The 23,515-nt window shown below is 38.5% G+C and overlaps 1 protein-coding gene across 4 annotated transcripts in view; it reads left to right on the top strand.

Annotated features, from left to right (window-relative positions):
* The window catches only part of tfdp2 (transcription factor Dp-2), a 52,903-nt gene that overhangs the window by 14,086 nt on the left and 15,302 nt on the right, over positions 1–23,515 (top strand). For 2 of the 4 annotated variants that reach the window (XM_079885864.1, XM_079885865.1), the window contains exons 2-7: positions 963–1,036; positions 2,705–2,765; positions 16,160–16,248; positions 21,615–21,745; positions 21,976–22,023; positions 22,126–22,158. In XM_079885864.1, the coding sequence (XP_079741990.1) occupies positions 1,022–1,036; positions 2,705–2,765; positions 16,160–16,248; positions 21,615–21,745; positions 21,976–22,023; positions 22,126–22,158 (377 nt within the window). In that variant the 5' untranslated portion in view covers positions 963–1,021. Of the gene's footprint in view, positions 1–962; positions 1,037–2,704; positions 2,766–6,143; positions 6,253–6,308; positions 6,578–16,159; positions 16,249–21,614; positions 21,746–21,975; positions 22,024–22,125; positions 22,159–23,515 lie in introns of those variants that run through there. The other 2 variants (XM_079885863.1, XM_079885866.1) reach the window with 2 other exon arrangements.

Below are 23,515 nucleotides of genomic sequence, written 5' to 3'. Positions count from 1 at the left end.
CAGAATATTTTAAACTTATGTGTCAAAGGGTTAAACAATCTCTGAACAGAGGAGAGTCTGCTGGTGAAAAGAGAACCAACAGAGCTTGTAATAAAACAAGAATCAACATAAGCTTGGCTTTTCGGCGATGGAGAGAACTGAGGGATGTGAAATGTAAAAGCGACGTGGAGGTGTATTTTATTGAACAGATAAATTTCCATATGTTGCTCTCTAACGGAGTTCATTGTAAAGCATTATATATTGTGAAGTGTGATATTTTATTGTGGTTGTTGTATCACTGTGCTGGAATTTATTTTCAAGGAAGTACCGTGTCTATTAATGGGTAAAGCTACAGTAACGTCTTCAGCTAGTCAGCTTGAGATCCTTTCCATCTACACTGGTTCAGCCTAGTAGTGAATGTTTTATGAGCTGTAGGATAATCACATTCATCTGAACACGCACAGCTGAAGAACAACCAAAACAAAGTTCATCCGCAAAATTCATGTTCAAGTTTTGTTTTTTTAGCCGCTAGAGGGACTAAAGTTACGTAGTGCACCTTTAACTAGGTGGCAAGCTATCATCGTGTTTATTGAAAAGTGCATATTTAGTGGAAAGAGTTGCCTCGGTTTACTCTGTCCCTGTGATTATTGTTCCGCAGATAGATGGATGGATAGATGAGTAGAAGAATAGAAAGGGAATGACCCCCCCCCCTCACACACACACACACACACACATACACACACACTTTCCGGTGGGGGAGAAAGTTAGAAGGTAGCGTGCTGTGGGGGTCCTGATCGGATCCTCCTCCATCCTTTCTGTCTCCTCCTCTCACTGTCCCTTTTGTCATCTCTGGTCATCAGTGTTACCTCCATCATCATCATCGAGATCATTCATGAGGACAGACTGTGTGTGTGTGTGTGTGTGTGTGTGTGTGTGTGTCAGTGCACACATACCTGATGACTGTAATGTGTGTGTGTCTACAGGGGCTGTGCAGCTGTGAGCGTGAGGGGATCTGAACAGAAACAGCCCTGTCATCTTTACTATGATGGCCAACACGGTGAGTTCTGACGTGTGTGTGAACATCAGGTTATATAATTCACGGTTTCAGTGTCAACATGTTAACCACTTTGTTTCTGCTGTTGTCAAAACAAAAGCAGAAGAGATCTTCTGAAAGGCTTTCGAGGTCATCTGGTGTTGGATTCTGCTCTTATGTTGCGGATGTAATACTAACCCACATCATTTTGTGACTTCATAATGCTATGATGAGAGAAACCACTTCTGTTAAACTAAATGTAATGATATTATAACAGCTTATCAGGTCTTTAAGTTTTCATAGCAAAGTATTCCCAAGTCTCATTGATGATTAGTGTATAAAACTATAATGCCCTGTACAACAATAGACTGAGAACCCATGCCTGACATTTCTCATTTAGTTTGAATGTCCTTCTGTGATGTCATGTTGATTAAATCATGGTGACATGTTCCACGACCTCCGACCCCTGTGAATAGATGTCTCTGTAAACTCGACCGACATCTGTTTACTCGTCCGTTTCAAGCCTTCAGTTCTATAGATTTTCACAGTCTTTCAGTGGCTAACACTACTGGTGTAATGTAGCTCTCCGGCTGTGCATGGTAAGGAAATCGCTTCGCTAAAATGACATTCGCTTCTATATTTTAGTTTTAGCCAGTTGAAGCTTGTAGGTGTTACTTCTCCCTCTCTAGTCGTGGCCTAGCACAGACTCGGCCGCTCTGCTGCTGTGAGATATCATGCTATCGCTTCAGAAACAGACCTCTGTCCTACTGTAGTCTGCTGGCTTTCCCGCGCAATAATCTGATGCCGCACAGTTCACAGCAAGCCATGAAAACATAGATGTGTTTTATTTAAAACAATTACTAAATGTTTTTTTATAACTTGGTCAGTTTGGTTGCCAGTTTGTAATTTAAAAATGTTTATTAAAGCACATCAGTTTATCACATTGTAATCTGTGTCAGTGTAAATTAGGGCTGCACTATTTATATATATTAAAGTAAAATGGATAACACGGTATGGCTTATCGATTGTCAAATTGTGCCGACATACATTTATTTTCTGACTACCTGTCAAAATAAAAGCTCGATTGTTTAACTTTTGAAAGTGAAATTGACCTTTGGAAAAGATACGCACAGATGTATATGTAAATAGTAATAATAAATGATAAAGAAAATACAAGGATTAAAGTATTGATTCAGTATCAGAAGAAACATATTTGTGAAATGACAATGTATGATTTAGAACAATCCTTGTATGTCTTGTTTATGCTTAAAATAAGTACTTTGTTTGATATTTTGCTATCTTATGAAATGATTTCATGTTTGAACTAACTATCCATTTTTGGAGCCATCTTCCTTCCTTCCTTCCTTCCTTCCTTCCTTCCTTCCTTCCTTCCTTCCTTCCTTCCTTCCTTCCTTCCTTCCTTCCTTCCTTCCTTCCTTCCTTCCTTCCTTCCTTCCTTCCTTCCTTCCTTCCTTCCTTCCTTCCTTCCTTCCTTCCTTCCTTCCTTCCTTCCTTCCTTCCTTCCTTCCAAACTTATTTTGAGATTTAAATAACAAGATGGACCTGGCCAAGAAGGCAGCAATAAATAACATCAACAAAAACTTTTTAAAAATTACAGTGTTAATTTGCACTGTATATTGCAAACTAATATTTTTTTCTTTTTAACTCTTCCTTAATTTCTTCTTCTTTTAGGTTGGCGCACCAGCTCTGTGTGGAGATCTCAAGGCCTTTCTGAACCACAACCTGTCCAAAGGTAAAAGTAACTCTGATACTCTCTTATATGATCACATTAATAAATCTATAATGTTGGTTCTTCAAGCACAGGCTCATTCAGAGTGCAATAAACCTTTCCCTTGCATTTTCATTTTTCAATTTGGCAGTAAAAGAATTTGCAGGCAATTACTAGCAGGCAGTAAACTTTTATGTACTACCGTTGTCTTGAAATGGTTGTGTTCAAAGTGAAAAGGAGGGGTTTGGGCACGCAACAATAAACGCTCAAGAAATAATTAGTGATCGCTAATTGCATGCATCCTTAGATGTTAAGTAACTGGTTGAGACTGGTTTGGTGTCGTAGGTTATAAAATAAATTAACTTTAATATTCATTTAAACAATCCAAAATCAATTCCTAAAATCCTGAGATTCATCTTTTAACCTGTCCCTTTTCAATGAATGCATAGAAATGTGTCTCTCCGGCAGTTCTGATAGGAAAAGCATAGAATAGTGAAATTGCTCCAAAAATGATCTGTCCAGTCTTGCCTACATTTTTTTAATGTTTGAACTCCAGACACAATCTTCACTCCTATTGGTTGTCGCTCCTGAAAGTCAGTCTTCATTTGCATACAGTTAAACATTTCTCAACTTTGTCATTTATCATAATGGAAGACCTATTATGGCTAAACATATTTTAAAACTGTGTTTTTGAAAAACAAAAAAAATCCCAAATGAATAAATATTAAAGATGCATGAAGTTTTCTTGCTTGCATTAGCATCGTCGAGTTTGTGAATTTTAAAGGTGCAGTAGGTGATCTGGGAAATGCTAACTTTAGCCTGCTAGCATTGAAAGCATTCAATCCTACCTTTCCTGCAAATCGCTGTCCAAAGCCACGCCTCCTCCAAAACTCTCACAGACCAGAAGAGAGACGACCAGAGACTATGTTATTGGATTACACATCATGTGTCATTCACCGGTGAGAAAACTTTACAGTAAAGTGAGTAACAGTACTACAATAACCAACGCAAACAACTTTTTAAAAATGAATTAGATGCCGCAAGATTTCGGTTGTGTAGCTAGCAAAACGTGTTTTGAGAGTCTGCTTGGCTCCGATGATCCTTTGCCAGTGCCACTTGTTGTCGGTTCAGGAGGAAAGTTAGGTTGTTTGTCTGCACAGCTTTCGTGAACGCGCTGATGACGTATGATGTCTGCGTGAACAGGCTGCGCAGTGGTAACACACATTACTGACAGGGAACACATGCTATCATTTAATTCGGACAGACGATAAATATTTATAAAAATACATTAAGACTGCTTGCTATCAGGATATGAGGAGACTTTCAACCAGCATAACAAAAAATGTTTCTGTAGAGAATCACTTATTACTAGCTTGGGAAAACCCAGACAACTTCCTGCAAATTTAGATTTGCTCTTCAAGTAGTCTGGCAAAGAGCTCATTCAAGCCCATTTCTAATCCGTCGAAATCGCGGCACCAATCAGAAACGTTGGGGCGGGCTTTACACGATGACGATCGCTCTGATTGGTTTTAGGTCTATCCAATTGCGCCCAGAGGCATTTGAGCCACGTCCGTTGGTGAAGCGCATCAACTTTTAAATGCATTATTATATTCAAATTGCAAACACATGAGGACAGTCTCCATGAAAGACCCACTGGCAGATGAACGTGCTACTACATTTCTCTCCGAAACGGTAGGAAATTAAATTAGATTTAATAGAGGATTTTAACTGTGACACGATGATTGACAGGGCAGTTTAAGTGACAGATCCGTCCGATAAAGATGACGAAGTAGTATGTCCCAAAGCTTGCCTACTTTTTTGCTACACATTCAAAAGTAAATACATTTTCTTCACAAAAAGAGTACATACTTTTATGGCGTAGTGTAACTTAGGCGAATTGGGATGCAGCATATGGCTTTACACGATGACGATTGCTCTGGTTTTAGGTCTATCCAACTGCGCCCAGAGGCATTTGAGCGACGTCCGTTGGTGACGCCCCTTTGGAAATGAGTTATTAATGAAGCTTTGCCAGACCATAACTCAGTTACTACTGAGAATGGTCTGGTTTTAACCAGGCTAACTTATTACACCTTTACGCACTGATAGCACAGTGGTGTGAGACACTGCACTGCCATCTATTGACATGGATACTGATGTTTATGCATGCTTTTGGGTATTTGTCGGTCTTTTCTGCATCTTCAGCCGTACAGGTACTGATTCTCCCGTTGTTTCCGCTGGTAAAGCGCAATAATAAGTGTGTTTCACTTGGAACCAACAGCCTCATGGGCAGCGCTCCGACACGCAATGCAATTAACCTTGTGGTCTTTTTCTGATCCCATCCCCCTCTCTCTCTCCCACTTCACTTCCTGCCCTCTCTCCAACTATACTATCTAAATAAAGGCAAAAACACCAGAAATAAACCTTGCAAAAGTGTTTCACTGTCTAATTTTCACTCCTCCATCTCACTACTAGAGTATCTACTACAACAGCAGCCGATGAGCGTGAGGATCCTCTCCGATGTTTAGTGAAACATGGTGGCTCTCGTCATTTTACGTAGCGATTAGCGAAATACATTAAGGTGGCGAACTTCACCATACAGTACATAATAAAACCCCTTTATAATATACGAAACCTCTTCATCTCATGTGACTAATTTACAACTACCTTTTAATCAGAATCAATTCAAATCAAGAGTTTTTAAATAAGACTAAATAAGGTTTTAAAGGAACGGTCAGGATTAAATGCATGCTAAGCTCCAATGATGGCATCTGAGATATTTATTCAAACAAACTAGAAAACATTCACAGTTATGTACATACGTTAGCCGTTTCTATGGCGTGAATGATTAACGATAGTGCCTTAAGCAGCTCATTACTAAAACTGATGATGTTTAAAACGGCTACTGTTTTCGTTGGAGCGAGTGAAGACAACAGTTTGTTTTGTTAGTCAGTATGTGATTGAATACTTTTTAATTGTCATTGGCACTCATCCAACTGTGAGTTTTCCATGCCACTCGGGTGCCAAATAAAACTCCTGCACACATCCAGATGTGCTTTTTCCCCGAGCCCTGCAGTAAAGCCTACCAGCTCGGGCCGGTCCTACGCCGGGAGAACATGTGTTCAGGCCGCAACATCCATTCAGTCCTCATGCTCTCCGGGGCTTCCCACTGCTCTCAGATCAGTTCAGGCCAGAGCAAGCGAGCGCCCATTGCCTGTGAGTGGCCTGCAGGAGCCGCCGTGTGTGTGTGTGTGTGTGTATGTGTGTGTACGGATGGAGGAAGTCCTATGGCACACACACACACACACACGCTCTCATTGAGTGGGCACGTTTCCCACTCGGCATGGGTGAAAGTCCAAGTGTGTGTGGATGGACTCCCTCTGCGCTCGCTCGGCAATGCCTGCGAGCCTCTCAAGTTTCCACTGAATGGTAACAAAAGGGACACTGAGCGAGAGAGAGAGAGGAACACCAGGTCCCAGCCTGCCTTCGAAACATGCTCTCCACTCCTCTTCAGGTAAATCCTGCAGCCCCTACTTTTTCTTTTCTTTTTTTTTTTCATTCTCGCTCTGTGCATTCAGGGATTGTGTCGCAGCAGCTGGGAAGGCTGCACGTGTGTTGGGACGGCACGCTGAGAGGAACATACACACACACACTCTCTCTCTCTCTCTCTCTCTCTGGGTCACTGTGGAAGTTCCTCCACAGATCTGCGTTCAGTGGGAGGAGGGGTGAAGCGGGCGTCCCAGTCTGTGTGTGGGACTAGAACTTGAGCTTTTATTAGGAAACGAATAGTTAAAGGTGAAGTATGGAAGTGCTTGTCGTGCCGCTTCATAAACAAACAGGTAAATAACTGGAGAATTTGAAGGGAAGGCTATAATAGGTTATTAATACACATTTTGTATAATTTTAGAACTTTTGTATTATAAATGATTCTTTTTTAAAGAAAGAGGTTATTCTCTCTTTCTAATGTTGTTGCCAGTGTGTTTGGAGCCGCAGAACTGGCTGTCTGTGTTTGTGTTCGGTGAGAGCCTCTCTGATGTTGCTCAGGCACTGATGTGGTTTTCAGTCGTGTTGAGCGTGTGCTGGAGTTATGTAGTTTGTTTGGGCAGCCCCAGGAAGTAACTGTGTGTTTTCCTCCTGTTGTCTTGGGTCATGTATAGAAGTGTTTTCATTTTGATGTCTTCCGTTATACGCTTGCATATATCTGTGCATCATACATTTGTGCATGTGTAAAACGCTGTGCACTTTGTGCATGTGCTTTGTAATATAACAGATATTTCGGCTCAAAATATATGTGTGTGTGTGTGTGTGTGTGTGTGTGTGTGTGTGTGTGTGTGTGTGTGTGTGTGTGTGTGTGTGTGTGTGGTGGGTTGCTGCTCAGCTGTATTCTAATGTGGCTTTGCTCATTGTTGCTGTAAAGAGCATGTGGCACTGACGCATTCCTGCGCTGAGGCCTTGCACAAAACCCCTTCAGACCGCAGCCAGTCCTGCTGCTGTACGCTCACCATCTGGAGCACTTTGTAAAGATTCATTCAGACTACTCTGACACTTTCTTGCCTTTCAACATGAAACACTGAAACTGTTTTTATTTGTATTTATGGTTAATCAAAAATGACAATTCTCACAATCATTTACTCACCCTCATGTCCTTTGAAATCTCCATGACTTACTTCCAACGAACACAAACTAAATCACTGAGCCACTATTTTACATACAATAGAATAGATTCCAGGAAGAGAATGCAGAGGTTTGAAGTCCAGGTTCAGGAAGTAAAAGTCCTCCTCGGTATTTTGTTCCAATCACCTGGATTTGCTAATTAGCACAGTTTTTCAGCCAGGAGATTGTTGAGCTGGCTGAGTTCATGGGTGGAATAAACATAAGGCAGGAGTTTTACTTTCTGACCGCTGGACTTTACACCTCTGAGAGAGTGATATTTAAGTTGTTGTTCATTGAAAATATTTCGCTGTTGTGCAGCGTTTAAAGTCACCATGAAATCAAAATTGATAAATCTTTTATTTTTTTGGAATTCAATTTTAATTTGTCAGCCCTCTTGCAACAACATCACTTTTCTGTTGACGTGTGCACTGCCATGGCATTTCCCTCCAGCAAACTGTCGCTCACAGGAAGTAATTCAAAGAAGTTCAGCTCAAAATACCCCACAGGTCATATATTATTGCATGCCGTAAATGGCCCTATTTGGGTTGGAGCACATGCTGTTTTCGTGTGTGTATCTTTAAATTAAAGGGGTGGTTGATTATGATTCACTTGTCTATCTTTAGTTAGTGTGTAATGTTGCTGTTTGAGCATAAACAACATCTGCAAAGTTACAACGCTCAAAGTTCAAAGCAAAGGAAGATATTTGCTTTTAAAGAAATCGCTTTTTAAGGACTACAACAAACGGCTGGTAGGGACTACACGAGCTTCCTCCCGGGTTAGTGACATCACTAGCCCTATAATTTACATAAACCCCGCCCTCGGGAACAAGATTTATAGATTATCATGACAGAATATGCTAATCAATGACTAGAACATAACTATGCTTAAGCTACATAAATTCATCAACTAACCATTCAGAAACGTCCTGTTGCTTCTACATGTTGTCACTTCTTCTTGAGTCTCTCCATCATTGTCTGACTCCAGTTTGAACATAAACATTGACATTTCCAGTGCATGTCTGTGTGAGGTAAAAGGACAGGAGCTATTGAAGCTCCGCCCCCTGCGCCGGGAGCAGCAGCTCATTTGCATTTAAAGGGACACACACAAAAACGGTGCGTTTTTGCTCACCCTCAAAAAGTGACAATTTTAACATGCTATATAAAAAAATATGTGGGGTATTTTGAGCTGAAACTTAACATACACACTCCGGGGACATCAGAGACTTATTTTACATCTTATTGTGAAAAGTGCATTATACCACCCCTTTAAAATGAGCTGCTGCTTCCCCACCTGCTTTCCAGAAGAGGGCTGTGCCTTTACAGCTCGTGCTTCGGATAAGACAAAACCGAATAACCTCACGCAGCCAATATGCCTGAAATCGTCAATACCGGTGTTCAGCCATTTGTCAGAGTTATGTTTGGTAACTTTACCTACATAAGCCGTACAACGTGCTAACAAGCACATTCAGAAAGGCAATTTTCAAACATTCACCAAATGTAAAGTGCAATACATGCCTGTTCTGGGTATGAAATTGGATTACGAACAGTTGGTATTGATCCATCTCTGCGAATCACCTTTTGTGCAAATCCTGCGTTGAACTGACCCTCGTTTGGAAAGCAGTCGGGTGTAAAATGATTCGCACAAACAAATACGAATTTAGCTAATTTCTTGGGCACATTCACTTCATAAATGAAATGAATCCACTGCGTCCCCAGTGGCTCAGATGCTGGGAGTTTATGAAGACATTATTACAGCCAGTTATAATCTTTATGTAGCGTAGACATTATATAATTAGCTGGTCTAACGAAGAGATAAACATGGCGGACTGTGTGCGGCTCACTCTTTGTTTATAGGGCAGAGATCGTCACCAGTCATGGGTGGGGCTTGATCTAATGTGACGTCACTCCTTTTGATGCACCATTTCTGATTTATGGCGATTATAAAAGTGGGTGGATTTTTACCATTACAGGGCTCCAGACTGCGACCAAATGGTCGCATTTTGCGACCAAAATTTGAGAGTGTGCGACTGAATTTTAAATCCAGTCGCACATGTGCGACCAGTAAATTTCATCTCGTATATGTGTCATAGTGGGCGACAAACGACGTCGCGTCTGCGATGCTTTACGACATCAAGACAAAAAGACTAGCATGTTTAATTTTTTAACGGTCCTCCATGACGGGTTCCGTCAGGAGTGAATGAGTGTGTGTGTGCGCGCGCGCAAGTGACTGGTGAGTGAGTGAGCGAGAGAGAGTGAGAGAGTGTGTGCGCGAGTGACTGACTGAGTGAGTGTGTGAGTGAGAGCGTGGTGAGTGTGTGTGTGTGTGTGTGTGTGTGTGAGAGTGCGTGTATGTGAGTGAGTGAGTGTGTACATATATGTGCGAGTGAATGTGTGTGTGAGACGGCTCGCGATGACTGATCGTACGTGTAGTCTGACATGTTTCTTGTCCATGACATGACAAGATTTTTAGGAGTCAAAATCGTGTAATCTGACACAGTGACTATCGTAACATACAAAAAAATTGTGTAATCTGAACCAGGCATAACTATAACTATGGTATACTGTGGTTATAAAAGTAGCCTACACATCTTTTTCCAGCACTTCAAAACTATATCATATTTAAATGTTATTTTTAATGTGTTGACCAAAACATTTTTGTTCATCCTTTAAAGATTGTATCTATTTATAAAACTGAAAGTTTCAAGAAGTAGGAAAACTCACACTTATTTGAAAAAAAAAAAGAAAAAAAAAAGATTAAATTACCATTGTAAACAGCTGTTGAGGGCGCTTATTGGCTATTTTCACTCCCTAATATCTATTTTGTCACTCATTTTGCTTTTGAATTAATATTAAGACATTATGAATGATAATAATTAAAGTTAACTTTATCTATACACCTCAAATTAAGCTCAGTGCTTTGTCATCAAACAGTGCTACCAAACACTTTCAGTAGAATTTAGTGCCGCTGCCCTCAGATGTTAGTCTGGAGCCCTGTGATCTTAAAATAAAACTGCACCATAATTTCTGTACGTTAAGTCTATTTATTATCAAAGCATTTGTCTGTAATAGTTATTTAGGGGAAAAATGTGAAGGTGTGCCCCTAAATTTTCTGCTTGCGCTCCTAAAATTTTAAGTCAGGGTCTACAGCGCTCCTAATAAAAAAAGTTAGTCTGGAGCCCTGCATTATAGGGTGGTTGTTTACACGCACTGCGGACACACATTTATGTTCAAACACCATGTAAAAGTGAATATTGCATAATTTTTGCTTAATTTAATTTGTGTTTGTGTATATTTGTATGTCACACCAAGTTTTATGTCAATGAAACCAAACAGCATTCGTTCTTGTTTGTCTTGAATGAAATTTGAGAGGTTGTCTGCAAAATGCTAACTATCCTATGATAGAAGTTATTCAGAAGTTTTGAAGTTATAGCTCATATGTCTGTTTTGACATTTTTGGATTTTTTTTTTTTTTTGTGTGTCAATTATTCAGACCGAAACACATATAAACATAAATAGTAGGGCTGGATTAAAAATATTGACTTCTCTGTTTTAATCGATTCTCATTTTGAAGAACCATTATCTCTTAAATCCCAAGAATTAACCTTTTAATCTATGCTGTTTTCAGTTGATGAATGAACTTTTTTTTTTTTTTTTACTGTGCCTCCCATCCAATAAATCGCAAAAAGCTTTGTGCTTTCTTATTTTTGATATGAAACAAAGTCTCGGCTAAATACCGTTTTGACGCAACAAATCGTTGTAGCGTCTCAGTTTTAGCGAAGCGCATGCGAACTGATCATCTCTTTCACTTAACTAAGTTACAGTACAAAATAAAGATGAATGAACATCAGAAGGAATGCTGAAAGAGACAGTTCAACTTTCCAAAATCTGTATCACGTTACATTCACCTCAGAAAAGCCATTCAATGTCCAAAATCTCATTAATCAGCTACAAAAATAGAGCATTTTGCTAAATATATGCATCATATTGCATATTCATCGTATTTTTAGTTAACCTGTTCTTCAATATCTAATGTATGTTTGAATAAATATGTCATGTTTTTTATGACAGCCACCATTTAAATGCTTATAAAATAAAAAAAAGAGTAGAAACACATATTTGGCCTTAAAAATGTGTTATGAACTTCTTTGTGTAATTTTATACAAATCACATACGTTGAAAATATTCTGTCTGACCCCCACCATTATTTTTAGAAAGTATCACCTTATTATTTCCATGGCAACACATCATGCTTGTCCCGTGACACATCGCAGCCACAATAGCGCTGTATGACACATGTACTGCATATTTCCTTTTTCCTTTTTATTAAAAATGTTTTATAAAACTTGTTGGCTATGTCATCAACTACCTGAAATACAATTCTCAAATACATGCAAGTGAATGTGTTTCGTCGTTTAAAAACCTATGATTATCCTTATTATATATTATGATGATCCTGTTAGTTGATCTATAACGTGCGATGGGCGCCGCCATGTTCAGATTTACAACACATAAATTCATCCACTTCTCCTGAAATACAAGTAAGTGCCAGCGCCAGCCAAAGCACGTTTGAATTAAGCAGTTGATCATGTGATGCACTGACCGTTCTGATCACACCAGTGTGATCGTACGCCTCAAAAGGTTAATATTATATTACCAACTTTGTACCAACTTTTGCTGTGCCTGTGAGCTCCACAGCAGACTTCTTCCCAAAAGTTAAACCGGCATTACGTCACAAATGTTCACTCCTCAAAAAGTTCCACAATGCCCGCGATGTGTAGCGAGCCAGGGTCCTGACTGTCCTCACCAGTGCCCGAATTAGTGTACATGATATACTGATTCACGACTTAGGCTACGTCTACATTAATCCGGATAGATTTGAAAACAGAGTTATCGTTTCAAAACGCTCACAATACAGGTATAAACATGAATATCTAAGTGAATTGAATTGAAATATCTTTAATGTCCCCAAGGGCCAATTTGGTTCACAACAAGTAGCCAACACATACACATTCGCACAAAACACATAAAACCATGAGATAATAAATAGATAAAAACATAAATACACATGTACCTATAGTTTGTTGAGAAACCCAACAGCTAATGGTACAAATGATCTCAAATATCTGTTGGACCTGGCACGTTTTCGGTAGGTATACCTCCTTCCTGATGGTAGGAGGCAAAATTCAGAGTGTAATGGGTGAGTGATGTTAGCCAAAATGACCATTGCCCTCTGTGTAGTTCTGGCCTCGTACATTTGCTCAATGCTGTTAAAGGAGAACTCCGGTCAATTTTAACATTGAGCTCATTTTTTTGTAAATTTGGAGTGCTGTCAGTACAGAGAACAACGACAAAAATCGGTGTTGCCTACACCGTGTTATCCTCTTTTTAAAATTTGCACCCTGTTGACTTCAATGGAGCAAGTTTTAAACCTGCTTTTAGCCTCTTAACATCCTTGATGTGTCATTACAAGTGCACAGGTCATGTGAGTGATTCCTTCAGAGTGAACACGGTGAATCTGACTGCAGTAGATGTGAAAGATATGAATAAAAATGATGTTTATTCAGCCAGCGCACATACCTGTATTTATTTCCTGTTTTCGGTCGAAGTCCACAGTAGTCGATTGTCGAGTTCACGCGCATTGGTTTAGTACCAATGGCATAGATATTTGAGATCAGATTCACCCGCGTTCACTCTGAAGGAATCACTCACATGACCTGTGCACTTGTAATGACACATCAAGGATGTTAAGAGGCTAAAAGCAGGTTTAGTACTTGCCCCATTGAAGTCAACAGGGTGCACATTTTAAAAAGAGGATAACACGGTGTAGGCAACACAGATTTTTGTCGTTGTTCTCTGTACTGACAGCACTCCAAATTTACAAAAAAATGAGCTCAATGTTAAAATCCTTTAAGACCAGTGCCAATTATTTTCCGACATACTGTATGCTTACATTTTTTCCCAATCTGTTTTTGTTAATTACACTCAAATTGCCAAACCAACAGATCATAGCAAAGGTTAAAATAGATTCAATAAAGGATGAATAAAAAGCTTTCAGAAGTGATCTATCAACATTAAACACATTCAACTTTCTTAAGAAAAAAAGTCTCTGATTAGCTTTTTTACATATATAGTCTGTATTGGTGTCAAAGTTCAATTTATCATCTAAAATGACGCCCAAATATACTTGTATTGGCATACCACCATCTATGGTGTGTCAGTCTATGGATTCAATATGCGTCACATGACTAAACTTACGACATCATTTTCAAATACCTCCGTTTTCTAGATTTTCTACAACATGAAACCAACGTTTTCAAATGTATCCACTTTGGAGAGCGTTTTCAAAAAGCTTTGTTTTCGTTGCTAAAAACGCGTCTCAGTGTGAACGGGAGACCAAAACTGAGAGAAAAAGATGCGTTTTCAAACGAAAGTGTATTCGTGTGGACAAGGCCTCAGGAAGCTGATTGATCACTTTCGGTAGCGTTCTTTTAGAGAGGCAATCATGACTACATTTCATTTCACATCTGCTGTTGTCCTTTATGAAAAGTAAGAAAACTGCTTTGTATTGGTGTTTGGTGCATAAAGTCAAGAGAACATTGTAAGCGCAGCGCTACATCTCGACCGCAGCTGTAGATGGACAAAGACACACTGTGAGCGTCACGGGCCGCTGTGATGCAGACGCTTGGAAGCTTTGACCAAGTTTGAGTGGGAAGCAGGCATGCATAGAGTGGGATTGTTGGCATGTCGTCTCATTCACACAGTTCAGGGTGTGTTCGCCCTATTGCGTGTTTGTGCGTGATTTCAAGGCCCATTTGCATGGTTTTGCATCTGATATGCCACAACCTTTACATGATTTGCATCTCTATTCAAAAGAAAGCATTTCAAGATTTTTTTCTTTTCTTCAGAAGTGTCTTGCCCTCGATCTCCATACTGTAACCTTCCCTCGCTCTCAGTCTTATCCCACCGACGCAACCGTCTCTTCCTGGGGTGTAAAGGCGATATTCATGGTGGAAATCTCTGAAAACCACTGTTATACAGTGGCCTCAAGAAGTATTTGGACCCTTCAGCTTCATTTAAACATGTCTTGATGCTGTTGCATTAGATGATATCTGAAAATACATTGATGCTAGAGCTTTCCTCAAAACCAACTTCACCTCTTAGAGACGTTTTGCAGTGACTCTTAACCAGCTGATATTGCAGTGCTGGTGTGTGGATGTGTGAAGTTCACACAGGAGCAGAGTAGTTCATCACATCAATCCCATAAAGCCTACGGTGCCTTATTTGATACACAAATACCCCTGAATTATCAACATGATCAAAACTTTGCTGAAAAACCTGTTGTACATCAACTACAAGCCTTCTGTCGTCTGATTGATCAAGGCAAAGGCCTTTTAGTAGAATTGAAGAAAAAAAAAGGTTCATGTGTCTTTATTCTGTGAAATCTTTACAGATTCTTTTAGTAAATGTAAGAATAACGTTTATATTGTTAGCAATATTTAAGTAATATTATATTGTAGTAATAAACACTTACTGGACTGAATCAGCTTACTTGATAATCCATCATTTTTTAGAAAAATCATGTTGAAATGTGAGCATCAAACACGATCCCTCAGGCTTTCGTTCATCTCTCAATCATCATTTTATTGTGTTACATCATACAGTTTAAAACTACAGAGCTTTGATCATGAAACTAAGCATTGAACTATCGTCTTACTAAGACGTAATATTGGGAGATATAGAGTGACAGCTGATATTCATATGCATTTTATGTAAGTATCTGCTATACTGTTATAAACTGATTCACATTAAGCTTTCATAATTTCATCTTGGCCATATAAATCTCAGCAACTGCACCAAACTGCATATTTTTGCATAATAAAACAGTTTTTTTTTCTTCCTTGAGTATGAACTTCATATTCGCACTATATCATACTATATGAGACATAAAAGCCTGATGTATCAAGTTTGATTCTCAAAAATACAGAAATGTCTACATGTTTTTTGCTTGAAGTGTGTCTTTATACCTCTATTTTAATTAAACGGCACTCTTTTTTTTATGTGGCTCAAGTGTCCAAATACTTTTTAGGGCCGCCCATTTATCTTTGAACTTGAGAAACAATGCAAGATAAGAGAAGACATCAAATCTATTTGACTAATGTATAAATAATTCAATTTGATTTGATAAAAGGAACAATGTTTCGATTCATCAGTTTAATTTGTGTTGTGTTTCATAATTGTTTTACTTTTTATTGCAAAGCTTATAATAGACGGTTTGATGACATATTTCATCTGTGACAACTTGCCCCATAGAGTTTGAAAACATGCCCCACATCATAAGAGGCAGAACTTATGTCTATGATGGTGTGCTCATTTAACCAAATTTACATTATAATATGCATACATTTTACATTCTCCTATGCAACTTTAACAGAATGTGATAAATGTGACTTTTAGCCTTATAAATTGCTTATTGACCAGCGTGATTCAACATTAAGTAGTCATTTTCAGGACTGATGCTGTTGAATAGGCAGAATTATTTTAATGGTACATTTCACTGCACATAAGTAATGTGAATCGCATTTATAGTTTGCTTACAGCCTGTAAAACTTAATCATCTTAAGAGCTCTAATTTGTGAGCAAATCATCATTTCCATTCAGTCAAAGCTGGGATCCATTCAAGCTTCTGCTTGTCTGTGAAATGCTTTTTTCCTTTCAGAAACTCCCAGCTCTTATTTGTGAACATCAGCTTGACTATGTTTGTGTTTGCAGGCCACATTTCCCTGGTAACGCCGTCCAGCTACAGCCCAGCCGCCAAGATCACACTAGGAACGGTCAATTCAAATGTGGGAGCCCAGATGGTCAGTGTCACACCAACACCAGTGTACAAACACACACACACGTCTTTAAATGCATGTAAACAAGCAGCACTTCATAATCTCTTGAACACTCAAATCTAAGGCTGCAGTTGCTCCAGGCTAGGGTTGCAACATTCCGGGAATTTTCATGGCTGGACTCTTTCCATGGGAATTAATGAGAATAAACGGGAATTAATGGGAATATATATGAAATAATGGGAATAAACTGGGAATTTGCAAAATTGCAGGTTAACCTTAAATGTACTTAAACAGGTGTTACGACCGCTAGGGGTCGGCCAGGCGTGGGTCAGTTTAACAAGGATAAACAGAGGTTCAAAATCACAAATCACAATCTCAAACAAACATTTAAAATTTCTCTGATATGACACTCTAGTCTAGACGATGATGATGATACAAAACAATAGCGAAGTGGTTACGATCAACGATGGCACAATAGTGGCCTCTGTTGAGTGTTTGGGGCGGTCCTTATATCTGGATCAGGTGTGGAGGAGAACCAATCGCAGCCTCCAACAAATTATCACCAGATACCGCCCACCTGTAACACAAACAAGCACAGACACTGAGACAATGATACACAGGACAGAATGGAAGCAATGAGCAAATGACTCAGGCTCATAACACACAGGGTACTTAAATGTAGTTAAAAAAATAATAATCTTGCAGCAAAATCTTGGTTACAACAATTTCAGTTGAATTTCTATGTTCTAATTTCTTACTTTTTAATATGTAGTAAAGTGTCATTTATTCTTGTGAAGGCAACTTTTCAGCATCATTGCTCCAGTCTTCAGTGTCACATGATCCTTCAGAAATCATTCTAATAAACATTTGTGCTGCTTAATATCAATACACAACACTGAAAATAACAGTATCAAATAAGCATATTACAATGATTTCTGAAGGATCATGTGACACTCATAAATAACATGCATAACAATTGCTGCAATAAAAATATTTACTAAATCAGAAGTAATTAATTGAAAAAAGATATCAATATGCAATAAAAACAACAACTAACATGCCTGCTACTATAACTATAACAAAATGTTTATATTTATGTTTGTATATGATACAGTTTATATACATTTCCCCAAATGTCCAATTAATTCCCATAAATTCCATTTGAGTTTCCAACTTGGAATATTTCCAAAATTCCCCAGATTAAGTTCCCATGGAAAGTCTCCGGAAATTGACCGGAAATGTTCAGCAACACTACTCCAGACTGACTTAAATGGTTACAAAAGTGGCAAAATTAAAGTGCAACGGCAATTTATTCTATTCGCCATTGGCAACAGTTGGTAAAACTTCATCACATTTATTTTCATGAGCATTTATGTTCGTTTTGAAATGGTTTAAAATGGTTCAGAGGAACTGAAATTCTGACCAAAGTAGACTGAAAATGTTGAATCTTGAATGCTAGAAGTAAAATGCAGTAAATCTGCTAAACACAATGAGGAATATTTATATTTATGCTATGATATAAATAAACTTTGTAATAAATATCAATATTTGTCTACCTACAGTATATTAAATGTATCTAAAAATACTTTTTAAAGAAATTATTCACCAAAAATGAATCGAACATCTCAATTCTGTCGTCATATTTGCTATTTATGTTTTAATCTGATTAATCAGATCAAATTAGATTAATTTCAACATTTACTAATACATTAATACAATTAAAAGTTAATATCTGTTAATATTATTTAATGGACCTGAGCTTGCATCAGCTAAAAATAGTTGTATTTTTATTAACTGACTTTAACAAAGATTAATAAATACTGTAACAAATATATTGCTCATTATCAGTGTTGGATAATGACAACTGATGTTAACTAAAGAGACCTTATTGTACAGTGTTAACTTTAAACAAATTTAAACAAATTCCTGTGTAAAAGATGTTTGAAGATGGGACGGTTGTGCTGCAGTTCGTTCTGTAGCCAGTAGTGGGCAGTGAGACTTCAGAGAACAGTGATTTGCATGTGCTTGTGTGCTGTACATGGACAATAGGAAACTGAAGGGGTGGAGGAGGAGGGTGTTTACGGGTCAGTATGGCTGCACTCAGCAGAACAAAAGAAAGGAATGTTGAAAAGATGGACTCGCACAATGGAGTTTAAAGGGAGGAAAGACACTGATGAAAGGGGAGGAAGTTGGAGAGAGAGACCTTGATGTGCTGAAGTTTGACAACAATGCTGCAGTAAACATCTATCAGGAAGGGTCTTCTGTAAATGCATACATTTAAAGGTGAAATGTCATTTGTTTCAGTGCTAAAATATGTCATTCTATACTAGCTCAATAGGAACCTGCAATTAAGCAATTGTTAGGTTGACTTCCTGAAGAGTGCAAACACTCATGCTTTCTTTGCATGTACTAACGTATGATTTTCGGGACCCTGTTTGTCTCAACAATGGCAGTCGGACTGCATGGGAAACCTGTTTGGAAGCAGACATTATTTGTGCAGTTGCGTTTAGTGCCGCTAGAGGTGCGGAAACGACACCCTTCACCAAACAACGAGTCCTCGTGTTTGACGGCAGAGCGGAAGGGCCGAAAGCAGAGGCTCGGAGGAGAACAAGCGCGCTGTGTGCCCGCACCTCTGCTAATGAGCTTATTAACGACCCTCGTTAGGACCCGCACTCACTCGTTACAGAGATGTGTGGCACACTTACACACAGATTCCTTTCCGACTCAGTGGATCTCACAGTTACGTCCTCCACACTCAGTGTCACCCGTGTAGCGTTTAACACGGTGCGAGAAAACAAGACGTGAAAACGTTGAACTTCCTGCATACTGCAGAGTGTACACCGCATACTTCCATGAAACTGTATGACATGATATACATTTTAAATAGTATGCTACAGTGTTGTCACATGACTCAGTCTTGTTATTGTTAACTAAATCAAAAAAAAAAATTTTTTTTATATTATATATATATATATATATATATATATATATATATATATATATATATATATATATTAGTTTTAGTTAACAATAACAAGACTGTTAAATATATATATAAAGACTGTTTATATATATATATATATATATATATATATATATATATATATATATATATAAATAAATAAACTATATATATATATATATATATATAACACATTAAATGACAAAAGCACATAACACTATTACTAAAACTTAAACTAAAATGAAAACTGAAAATATAAAAATAAAAGCTCATTCAAAATATTCATAAATATAACATTATATAAATAATACTAAAATAACACTGACATGAGGAAAAAAAAATTAATTCGTTCCTACGACTTACGTTTTAAAGGAGAACTCCGGTCAATTTTAACATTGAGCTCATTTTATTGTACATTTGGAGTGCTGTCAATACAGAGAACAACGACAAAAATCGGTGTTGCCTACACCGAATTATTCTATTTTTAAAAATTGCACCCTGTTGACTTCAATGGGGCAAGTACTAAACCTGCTTTTAGCCTCTTAACATCCTTGATGTGTCATTACAAGTGCACAGAAAATGTGAGTGATTCCTTCTGAGTGAACACGAGTGGATCTGACTGCAGTAGATGTAAAAGATATGTATAAAAATGATGTTATTTAAGCCAGCGCAAATACCTGTTTACATCCTGTTTTTCGGTTGAAGTCCAAAGTAGTCGATTGCCGAGTTCACGCGCGTGATCATAGGTATTAAACCTATGCGCGTGAACTCGGCAATCGACTACTTTGGACTTCAACCGAAAAACAGGATGTAAACACAGGTATTTGCGCTGGCTTAAATAACATCATTTTTATACATATCTTTTACATCTACTGCAGTCAGATCCACTCGTGTTCACTCAGAAGGAATCACTCACATTTTCTGTGCACTTGTAATGACACATCAAGGATGTTAAGAGGCTAAAAGCAGGTTTAGTACTTGCCCCATTGAAGTCAACAGGGTGCAATTTTTAAAAATAGAATAATTCGGTGTAGGCAACACCGATTTTTGTCGTTGTTCTCTGTATTGACAGCACTCCAAATGTACAATAAAATGAGCTCAATGTTAAAATTGACCGGAGTTCTCCTTTAAGTAAATTGTACGTTCGTTATAATAATTTGTTCTCCTGATTTACTAAATTGTGGCCATGTTGTAATAATTTGTTTCCTTGTTTTAATTCAATCAAAACAAGGGAACAAATTAGTTTAAAGTGGTCATGATTTCCTAAAATGAGTAAACAAATTAAACCGAGTTAAATAATTCTTAATTCATGGCCACGATATATATATTTTAATCTGTATGCTTCGTAAACATGAAGACATTATACTGCATACTTAAATCAGTTTGTCTAATTATCAGATTCCAGTTGGCATGTTATAAATAAAAATGAAAAAGATAAGTTGAATGACATGGTAAGTTATAAGAAAAATTAAAAAAAAATGTGGCTACACGATTCCTCGTTCATTCATCGCACTGGAAATAGATTTAAACACAAAGCATTGTGGGATACAGCAGGTGCGAGACCAGAAACACTCAAGGTGACAGGAATTCATAAAACATAAACATAAAACATTCATATGCACCGATAGGGAGAGGAAAAGCTAGGACATCGCCTGCAGCGGACCATGGAAACATCCATTTAATAATTCCTTTAGCTAAATAAATATAGTGTGATAAGATAATTATTGTTTATGAAATTATTTCATTCATCTATTTGGAAAATGAAGGGCGCATCTGTAGCTTCGCCACTGGTATACAGTACACAATGCAATATGCTGCACGTTTTGGTGAAACTTTTTTTTTTTTTTTTTTTTTGTGATCTGGTGTGTTTTATACCACAACGTTTTGATATTATGCATCTCATACGCACCTCATAATGGACCAGATGTATGGTCGCGAGCCTTTCTGAATACATCCAGAGGGCCATGAGGAGGATGATGGGTGCGGTGATGGATGAGGGTGTCCTTGCTGAGGCGTGTCTGCTCCCCTGGGGCTGCAGCACACACTCGCATGAGGAGAGATCCAGAGGGAGAGAGCTGGAGACAAATCAGGGACTCATCGCTCATGTACATCGGGATGAACGAGAACATGCTGGTGTCTGTCAGCAACACCACAGTGGAGGTCGCCCAAATCAAAAACGTCTATTGTACCTGTAGAAATCAACCCGATAGCGTTCCCTTTCATCTCAGTGGCAGTTGTTCACTGGAAGTACACAACCTGGATGGAGAAACATGTTTTTTTCCATAATGGTATCCACCAGGAGGGGCTGACTGCCAAAACTAACATGAACCTTCCCTAGTGGAACCTTCTCTACCGGTCTTAACTTGTCACCTAACTATCTTCAGTTATAATTTGCATAACCTTACATTGTTTTCTTTCCTTTCTGTAGATTTTAAGCACACCGCAGAGAGTGTCTCACCCCGGAGGTATCCTCATCGGCAGCCCGTTCACGCCGCACACGACACCGGTTGCAATGGTTACTCAGGCACACCCTCCCGAGGGCAACGAATGGACCCCGGGGTGAGCCACGTGCACGCTTCTCAAGCACTGATTTTAATGGGAATGAAGCGCTCCTATGGCTCTCTGATGTCCTCATATGAACTGATGGGGATTTGTTTTCTGCTTGAGTTTGGAGAAGCATTTGTAAACTTTCAAACCTTACATAAGCTAGAGATATTTTACCGATTATTTGTATTTGGCGAACTCAACCGTGTGTGTTTGTTGACTAACTGTGGCCTTCCCTTTGTTAGGAACAAAAAAAGGACACACGACTACATTGATTCCTATTACTCAGACAGGTGGGACATCTGCTTTCACACTTTTAAAATCATGTATAAAAAGATTTTTGTGAATGTATCAAAGAGAGATGAAACGTGTAAATATTCACATGTGTTTTGCAGGGACGGACTGTGTTTGAGTGACTCCTCGTCCAGGTGAGTGAGTTGAGTTGAGGGACACTGGGATCAATAGACACACTCGTCTTTAAATGGATGTGCCCATGAGACAAATAAGTGTGTGTGCGAGAGAAAGAGAGCTGCAGTCTCACTAGGATTTATGAGGCTCAGATGTTAAGCAGGACAGTGGAGGATCACAGCTGCACACCCCAGTTGTGTTTCAGAGCCCCCGTGTCCCTAATGAGCTTCTCTGCTAACATAAAACACACTGTCAAGCCCTCCTTCAGCTGCTTCTCTCTCTTAATTGAGCATTATTTCTCACTGAGGAACTCTGACGTCAGTAGTGTGTGCTAGATTTCACAGGGAGCCTGTGCTTTCCCCTACACTACTGAATGTGTTCCTGTAGCGCTCGTCTGTTTGGTTCATGCTGACATTTGTTCAGGAGTTCATCGAGTTCTTGTCCATATCACTACACATAATCCTCAATATATTTAAGTGTTTATCTAAATATTTGCTTTTACAAGTATAAATAAGTAATTATAGCCATTCGACATTACAGTGTAATTGAAAGCCATCATTTTGAACATTTAAGGCGAGACACGGCAGGCAAAAACATAGATTGGTCAGTTTTGAGATTTTGGGCTAGTTTACTCCTTCAATATGTGTTCTTTCAAGCTGCTATAAAGAAAACGTTGATAATATACATTAAGATGTTTATTTTATCACATTTTGTTTACTTGCAGAAGTAAGTTTCTCCCAAATTTACCAGGAAGTTAGCATTACAACTCAACACGCCGAGCTTCATCTGTTCACTGAAGTCTGTCATGACCGGTGTCGCTGTAAAGAGTCTCCTGCACAATGCTATGTAACCCAAATATGGGCATTTCCTTTCTATCAGTAACCAAACGTGAATGTCCAAAGGGGCATTTAAAGCTAACGACGAAATCTCATTTAGAGCCATTTAAATCTTTAACTGCCGTCTTCTCAAAATGAGTTTTTTGTCATTCTCCAGTAGAAACATCTCAGCCTATGTAGCACCTATGTACACCAAACTTTCCAGTTATACACTTCTGAAGATATTTTCAGAGGGATTTGTTAATAAATCATTCCTGGCCTGATTTATGTGACATTTTAATTTAAAAAAATATGGCGAAAATCGATTTTTTAAGGCTATGGACAGTATATATATCCTGAAATCCCTCTGAATTTTTTTTTTCCATCTTGTGTGTAAACAAAATGAAAAAAGAATTTTGCACCTGGCTTTATCATATGTTCAGGTCTATCTACCGACAATATATGCAAAATCGTGCATATTTAATGAGATAATGCCTAATTTGCATAATTAAACATACACATTTCTAAAACTTGTAATACATTTTTTTTAAATACTTGCGTA

This window comes from Squalius cephalus (genome assembly GCF_949319135.1).
Source record: "Squalius cephalus genome assembly, chromosome: 11".
Taxonomy (NCBI): Eukaryota; Metazoa; Chordata; class Actinopteri; order Cypriniformes; family Leuciscidae; genus Squalius; species Squalius cephalus.
The sequence above is the reverse complement of the archived record's forward strand: the minus strand, read 5'-3'. Positions and strand labels throughout refer to the sequence as shown.